The sequence below is a fragment of the Micromys minutus genome (genome assembly GCF_963924665.1).
Source record: "Micromys minutus genome assembly, chromosome: 1".
Taxonomy (NCBI): Eukaryota; Metazoa; Chordata; class Mammalia; order Rodentia; family Muridae; genus Micromys; species Micromys minutus.
In genome coordinates this window covers 120,764,697-120,773,400 of record NC_137969.1, presented here as the reverse complement: position 1 = coordinate 120,773,400, position 8,704 = coordinate 120,764,697, and the positions used below count along the sequence as shown (strand labels likewise).

Here is an 8,704-nt window from a genome sequence, read left to right as displayed (position 1 = left end):
CCATCAGACATGAGTCCTAAAGCTCACCACTGCCCATATCTGGTGTGCTAAAATTGTCACCATTGAGGAATGGAGGCAAGTTCAGGGTCACTCTCAAGCTACTTCGAGGCCAGCCTTGGCTATGTGAGCTCCTGTTTCGGAAACTACAAACAATAAAAATCTAATGTAATTTACAATTTAAGTTGGGCAATTTAATTAAATGTAATTCCACTGTAAGGCAGACAGGAAACTGGGGATACACCCTGACACTTTAGCCAACCATTTGAACCTTCTTTTACACCCCCCCCCATTTCTTTGCAAAGTGAGATAGTAGACTCCCTTCAATTTTTCCAAGAATAGTTACACCAAATTCTTACAACAGCATTCAGACTTAAGAGCACAGGGTCCATCACTTAACTCTACCACACTGAAGAAGAGAGTAGGGAGTTCCGGATGTCCACAGGAGTCTTCCAGGGTTTTATCTGCAGAAATCAGTCTCTGAATCTGTACTCTGTAGACATCACTAACTGTACTTAAGCCAAGGGCCTGTGTCAAATGATCCACATGCTATCACCCAAATCACTTAGGTTCCATAATTAGCTGTGTTGGTTTACACTGTCAACTTGGTTAATCCAGGATTAATTTCTCATAGTCAGCTACCCTGAGGGTGGTAGATCAAGGTGGGATCTAGGACCTGATGCTTTGAGATAGCGAAGACCAAAATGAAGGTCTGTTGTCCCTGAAGGCCATCTTGCTCAGCATGACAATGGAGGCACATGGTAATTCCAGTGTCCTTTCCTTGCCTTACCCGCCCCCCCCCCTTCTGCAGGAGTGCTGAGGAAGGAAGGCCTGAGACCTCCCACCAGACCCCTGGCTACAAAGCCACTGGTGGTCGCTACTGCAACAGCAGCTTCTCACAGGGTCCCACACTGCCTTGCAGGCCCAGCAGTTTGTATCTCAGACAACTGGGGTCTTCTGGAGTCACACACCTCCATTTGGTCCCTCACTTCTCCATCTGTAAAGCAAATCTAGTCTTCCAATCACCAGAGCAGCCTTTCTTCCAATTCCCCAAATCCCAGATGGACACTGCTTTTCTATCTAAAAGGGGCAGCTGAACCTAGGGACCGCATCTGATTGTCACCAGGTTCTACGTATCAGTGGTTCTTAAGGACCTGATTCAAGTGTACAAGACATAAACTATATCAAAAGAAGGGCAACCTCCAAGTGTACACGTGGTTGTAGAGTAGTATGATAGGAGAAAAATGAACATGAACCATGGTTTAATCATTTGCCAGAAAGTGTTCACAGTGAAATGAGTTGCCTTTGTACACCATCCATGAGTCAAGACTGTATTGGGCCAGAGTAGCATGTATGCATGGTAAACCTGTGGGTATAGGCTGTACGTGGTCACAGCTAGTGACCTAGCAAGGAAAGAAATATACAAAGGCAACTCATAATTCACACCTGTGTCTTCGTGGGCTGTCCTTTTCAGACTCTGAGTTTTAGCTTTGCAGCTCGGAGTGAAGGGGGCTTCGGTATGCATGTCATCTCACGAGCAAGGGCACTTTTGAGGTATCAGCTCTGCTTCCAGTATCAGTGTCTGACTATTGATGATGCTGGGCAACCTTTCCACAAAGCTTGCCCATGTGTACACCAGTGTGAATTATCTATTTTATCGCTTGTTTCTTACTGTAGAGTCAGTGTTTTTGAACAGTAATAACATGTCAAAAATTCAAATAACCCCATGGTGGCGGTCTCTTCTTACAGCCAGGCTTACAAGGCTCCTTTCCTACCAAGAGAGCTGCAACAGACCTCCATGCATGGGAGAACCAGTAGAGCACAAAGTAGGACCAATGCCACATTCAGGGGGCCCCTGTGATGGTGGTTCTTCCCTAAGCCTTCATTTGTATGTTAAAAACACAAAACAAAAAATTCTTGGTTTTGGTCATTTGGGATCTCCTAGCCTTTTCAAAGAGACACCAAATGGCCAGGAGGGATGTAAGAATCCCTCATGGTCTTGGGTCAGAGAGTTCTCTCCATAAACCAACATGACTAGTCCCAATTGGTTCGAGCAGGGGTAGTCAGAGGAGGGTAACAGTGGACAGCTTCTTTCTACATTGCATTTTATTATTTAAATGTTTTAATGTTGAATTTTGGACATGTTATTACTGCTCAGGGACACTGACTCTACGGTAAGAAACAAGCAATAAAATGGGTAATTCACACTGGTGTGCACATGGGCACACAGGACCTGCTGGCACCAGGGTGACTGTGAGCTGCACTCTGCTTGAGGGCACAGGGTCCTCGACATCCCAAGGAAGGAGTGCACGTGTTTGAGTACTTTTCAAAACACACTTTCCACCTCTAAAAAGCCGCCAGCTGCCATACATCTGATTGCAATTTCAGTCTGGTTTCTTTTGCAATGTTTCAGAATCTTAGGAGCCCCTCAAAATCTTGATATGTTTTATTTCTTCTATGAGGAATCAGACTTCCAAGAGGTCAAGGCTCAAAGGAAGACATGGCCGTGGCACATCATTCAACAGACAAAAATAAATACGTGACCCTATAGTGTGGCTATGAAACAATCACAAAGAAATAAATATGTCAGACCCCAGAGCTGCAGGTCACACACAGGCAATAACAGGGACTCTAAAAACTGTCATTTCCTTATGAAACATTGTAAGCAGAAACATAGAAAACACTGTGTTTGTAAAAGAAGAGCCTCTTCAGTATCAATGGGAGTGACTGTGGAGTCAGGAGTGACTAATATGTCCGATTTAAATAAACCCCTTTCTTCCTTCCCCATGGTCACATCATGTTTCCATAATAGAAAAGGACAAGGGCCCAGTGCACCTCACGGTGACACCAAAGGCACAGTCACAGGGACCTTTCTTGCAGACTGACAAAGGGTCACACTTTTGCCTGAGGAATTATTTCAAGCCCCTCTTGCTTCTGAAACACTGGTGTCATGAATGTTCTTTTCACACAACGTGTCTCTGAAGAAGGAAGAACCATAATGGGATTTATTCATGTCCATGCCATCTAAAGCTACAGCAAGGGGACGAATTAGAACCAAAAACAACAATAACTCTGAGACTTTTGTCCTCCAATTTCAAGTCTGAGTTCCAAAGAATCTGCAGGCTGGTCAGCCAGTTTCCTCCCTGAGAAGTTCTCTCTTCTCTGCCTCCGGCTTCCGTCTCTCTTGATTAAGGCCTGGTCAGTGTCAGTAGTGTGCAGTCTCTCCAAGTTGTCAGTCACCTGTGGGTTCCAGCTGGGTGCAGTCTGGCTCCGGAGCGCTGGCCTGGGCGCTTTGCCTCCGCAGCTCCTCCACCATCTGCAGCAGGGCGGAGCGCTCCACCTCCAGGGTCAGCACAGCCTGCTTCAGCTTCCTCTCACTGGTAAGAAGCTTCTCCACTGTGGCTTCAAGGCTTTGCATCCTAGCATTTGCCACCTGGAGAATAAAAGGAGAGGTGAGAATGTACCTGCCTCTGATTACACAAGAGGGGGTTGCTGTGAATGCTACCACTTTGGGAACTTTGGAGCAGAAATAAGCTGGTGATGATCAGTTCTGGTCACATAAGAATGACCCTAGCTTCTGGAGCAGGCCAATTGGTCCCTTACAAACACCAACATTCTCCTGCATCTGAGCCCCTCTGGGGACAAGGGATTGAGAAAGTAGCATCAGAACACAGAGGGAACTGGACCCCAATCTATACCCTGGGAGAAGGGCAGAACTGAAGTGCACACAGCATAGCCTATCCCAGTTAACCATATATCTACACTTAAAAACTAACTTCACTCTCACAATTGGTCAAATGTGATAGTCTACTTGTATTAGGGATAGCTCTCTAACCTAAAATCTGGTTCTCTTATTTTTCGTAGAATAATAAGACATTACTACTGACAAACTAGCTGTTTTTCTTGATACGCGGAATGCTCAAACAATTCCATTTTGCTGAGGTTTCTTTTTACTGTCGTCTATTGGCCACCACCAACCTTGTAAAGGACCAGCCCCGAGTCTTACTCCAGGGGAGAAAGCACACACCAGGGCCAGGGAAATGGAAGTTTGGGTGCTTTGAACCTAGAGGACAGGTATCTTAGGGGTGAGAGGCTCTGGTGACCTGAGAGGCCCACTGAAAGTACCGGAGCAGCTCCAGCCCCGCAGTTTATATTTCAGGCCTTTCTGGCTTACTCCAGCTCCCAGCTGGCACTCTGCACAAGGGCTGCCTACCTTATCAATCCAGTCCACTCCCACCCCCTTTGCACGCCCATTTGTATTAGCTAGGGAAAAGAGATGTACTATTTTCCCACCTCATTTTTAAAACCAGAAAAATTGTTTTTTGAACAAGACAACCTTCGTGGTAGACAGAAAACCTGTGACTCCAAGTCTAGCGCCAGCTGTACTACTAGAATACTGAGTCAAGGGAGAAAGGATGGGAGGCACAGGTCACCCGCTTGAGAGGGAGCATGTCTGTGTCTCTCCTTAAGTGGTACCCTCTAAGCCCTTACATTCTACCCACTGGCTCTGGCCCATCTCTTTGTTCTGTGAACCACATAGTTCTGGGGGTGGGAGAAACGGACTGACTAGTGTGCATGGCTGATGTACACAATGGCTTACCAGTGGCACAGATGGCAGACTCATTAGGATAGTAAAGAAAGCATGTATGATCTCTCAAGATCTGGTCCACACGGGCCCTACAAGAGCTACTTGCAGCTAAGCTGGTTATCAGGAAGCAGTCTCATGCCTCTCTATTTGCTACTACCTAGGATACAAAATCTCATGTACTGCTATGAACACCAGTTCAAGGGTTGCATTTCCTGCTTATGGACAACTCATTGTGAGACAACCTATTCTTAGATGTACTCTGTGCGTTATTTAAACTCTGTGGTAATTAAACACTGGACATTAAAGCATAATAGGCGAAGAAAACTTTAGAAATATCTCAAGTATTTTATAAATAAATAAAGCTCTCATAGCATTTTAAGTAAAAAAAAAACATTAGTTCTAGTCTGCTGGATGGCATACATACATTTGGTGTTTATAGTCTAGGACTCCATTAAATGTCAGAAATGATAACTGGTAATAATCTATGATCACTGTTCTTTTATGTATATTTACAAAGACTTGAATAACTTGTGCCACTTATAAAAGTTAAAAATACCTTTGGACTTAAAGGTTCTGGCAGAACGCATATTCTCACTGCATAGAAGATTAACCCTTTAACTGCATTTACTCGGGGTCCTTGGCGAGGAGAAAGGGCTAGAGGGTCACTGGAGAGCCGGCAGGACGCTGACTCTTACACCTCACAGAAACAGCTACTACTGGGATTGAGTGTATATAGCCTTTCTCTTCTGTATTTTTCAGAGAACACACATATATTATACTTTTAAAGAAAAGAATACCACAGTTTATTAAATTGCTTTTCTAATTAATACATCATAAACAAAACCAACTCATTCAAAACAACAGCTGAATGCTCTGTATTTTCAATGACAACATAACAGTGGGCTGGTTCCAGATTATTTTCTCTCCCATTTGAGAATAATTTAGGCACTGCTAAAGGTTGCAGAGAAGACAGTACTTGCTCACAGTAATGGGAGGCAGTCTAATTTCCCACGCAGTCACCCCCACTGCTGTCTTTACAACCTAATTTTTCAGATTCATTGTCACTAATGCATAGCAAGTCTGAGTATTAACAGGTTTCACTGGGCACATCTGCTGTTAGGCCATCTTTCTTTTTTATAGATTTCTTTTTTTTTTTAAATGGAGCTTTCTTTCTCCTCCTGAGAGAAAACAGGTAACACTGTGTAGGACTTGTCTTTCTGTGCCACACACTTTCTTAAATGTTTAAAAAACAATAAACATTGGTTTGTCCATCAAGTATATGAACAGAACCAAGCTACCATACACCTTGTTCTCTGTACGTTAGGATAATCCTGAAGACCTCCTTATACAAAAGGATAGAATACATATGAGATCCACACTGACAGAGAGAATCATGAGGAAGCTCCTTCTAAACTACACAGGGCCTAACCACACAGCACCACAATCCCATGCCCACGTTTTCAGGAGGAGCAATGTGCAGTTCAGTTTGTGTCTAGCACAGCACAGGTTCAGTAACTACAGTGGGTTAGCAAAACCTGCAACCCAGGATAAGACTCTCCTAGAAGTGTAGGAGCCCTTGGTCTAGAGAAGAGGCTGATCCTGAAGACACCTGTGGCTACAAGTGATCACAGATGCCTTTTCTTCAGTATTCAGGCATCTCAGCAGTGTTTACAAATCATTTAGAGCAATGTGTAACTGCTTTTGAAACTCCAAATATGGACACAGGATTAGCTTAAGTAAGGAACCTAGTCCACGCTCCTGCTCATAGAAAGCTGAAGCTTCAAAATGCAAATGTGAGCTCAGTGGAGGTGCTCGCTTCAAGGTTGATGTCAGGTCAACTACTGGCTTGAAGTCACTGGAAGTGACCTGCCCAGTACGCCTTTGTGGGACAGAGCAGGCTCTTTGTCCCCCATGACTCCCCTTCGGGTGACAGCTGAGATGTCCAGGGAAGAAGTGCAGCGGCATATTTTTAGTAAGGACAGATTAAGCAGTGTGGCTTTAGATGTGGCCAGCAGTTAGGATGAGTGAGGGAAACATTTTAGCTTTGTGCACAACAGTAAGGATCTAGAAAGCTTCCTGCCGTCAAGGGCTTTTGGGAGAAGGGCATTTGAGGGGGGAGTACTCAAATGCCCACCTTTCTCACATCACAGACAAACTCATGAAATGGTGGCTTTCTATGGTGAAAGATCAGAACCAGACAAAGATGGAGAACATAGTCTATGGAGCCAAGAGCCTCCACGAACAACCTGTTTTAAAAGCATCACTCCAATAATTTCTGAACACTGACACATTCTCTCATTTACACCATCAAACAAGGAGACCTCATGGTTCCCTAGCGCCAGTGCACTGAGGAGCCACGCCCTGCAGTGGTTTTTGCACATGCCCATTCCCTCTCATTTCTGCATGGACTATTTATAAGCTGTTGCTCAGTGTCTTCACCTGCATTCATACTTAAGATGGGAGGTTCTAGAGGGAAAACTGTGCCCTCAATAAACAAATCTTTGCATTTGTATTAGACTTATAAAAACCATCATCTGTTCTGACTTATTTCGTTGGATAGATTTCTAAGTCACCCCCGTCCTTCAGAATCTCTCCAAGGACCTAGAGCCCGTTTCACCCCCAGGCAATGAAAGCTTCCGACTCATCATTATTCAAAGCACAATTGTTGGCATTCAGCATCTGGGACCAAGCTGGTCTCCTGCAAAGCTAAGTGTAGAAAAAGCCTCTCAGAAAGCTCCTGGACTGTTTGACTGTAGCAAGGACATTCTGTCTGCTCCATAATAAAAGGGCTGATTCTGCTGGGACACCTCTGATCACAACTACAAAGAGCACAGGGTGGGAAAGGTCCTCTGGTCATGGGAAAGGCCAGGCTGCCGTTGCCTTTGGTAAGTTAATGAGCTACTATACACAGAGGCTCAGGAAGCGGCTTTGCAAATATGCTCTACCTGCAATTGTTCCAGGAGGTCAAGGTTCTGTTTGCGCAAGCTGCTGTTGGTTTTCTCCAATTTATCCATTCTTTGGTTGTCACTGAGAGGAGAGGAATCGATAAGTTCTTCTTGGAGCACATGGTACTCAACCTCATAGGCTTGTAGCTGTTTGGCAATGTCCATCTCAAACACCTGTTGGATTGAGAAATCATCAGGCTCAGAAACTAAGACAAGCCTCCCACAGGCACAGGCACCTGTGCTCATATTCACGCTAACATGTGTGGGTGTGTACTATCCCGCCACGCTTAGCATCATGTGTGGTAACACAGAGGAGGAGAGGAGAAAATTCAGCTCTGAGATCAATGGTTTTACAAAGAGAGGATATAACAAACACCTAGAAATAATTCCAAGAAAAAAAGAATAAGTATGGGTTTTAACACTCTTTCAAAAAGGCTAAAAAGATTAAAGGAAAAAAAAAAAAAGACTTTCTAAGGGCTAGAGAAACAGCTCAGCAGTTAAAAGCACTGGCTGCTCTTCTAGAGGATTCAGGCATAATTTTAAGCACTCATTTGGTGGCTCCTAGCTGTAACTCCAGTTCCAAGGGAGCTGATGCCCTCTTCTGGCCTTCACAGGCACTGGACACTCAGACAGAATAGACTAGCTGCTTCTCTGAATTCTATTAAGTACACCGACTATAGGGTAAAGGTGACAAAAGAATCATGTTCTATTGCACAGATACCAAGTTTAGATTCAGCTGGGTTTTTAAGAGTTGTAAGAATAAGAAAGTGACAGAACTGTTTATAAAAGTCCTCTTGACACAGATCTGCAGAAATAAGTCAACCCCAACTGTCACCCACACATGGATGAGCAAACACAAAATAATGGCCGACTCATCTCTCTCCCTGTGACAGTAACAGTGACAACAAAGCCACACCTGTGAAACAAGCCCAAAGTGCAGAAGCCACCCACAAGGCAGTATCTGTACTTTCTCCTGAGGAGGAAGTGACAGGGCGGTAGAGGGTCGGCCTGAGGTCAGCAGTCAGACTGCTGCTGCCCAGTGTAAGTAAGCCCTTCTCTGTGGAACGGTAAGCCTGCAGGCTGGAGCCACTCAGCAGAGGCCCACAGCAGTTACTTTCCATTGCGGAGACTAAATGTTCAATGAAAGTAACAAAGAACAAAAGGTTTATTTTGG

The 8,704-nt window shown here is 44.6% G+C and overlaps 1 protein-coding gene across 1 annotated transcript in view; it reads right to left on the bottom strand.

The window, feature by feature from the left end:
• Nucleotides 1-2,428: 2,428 nt before the first annotated feature.
• Nucleotides 2,429-8,704, bottom strand: part of TBC1D1 (TBC1 domain family member 1) — a 180,099-nt gene continuing 173,823 nt past the window's right edge. Inside the window, 2 exon segments of the mRNA XM_080932552.1 lie at nt 2,429-3,430; nt 7,531-7,704. Coding sequence (XP_080788678.1) covers nt 3,230-3,430; nt 7,531-7,704 — 375 coding nt within the window. The 3' untranslated portion in view covers nt 2,429-3,229.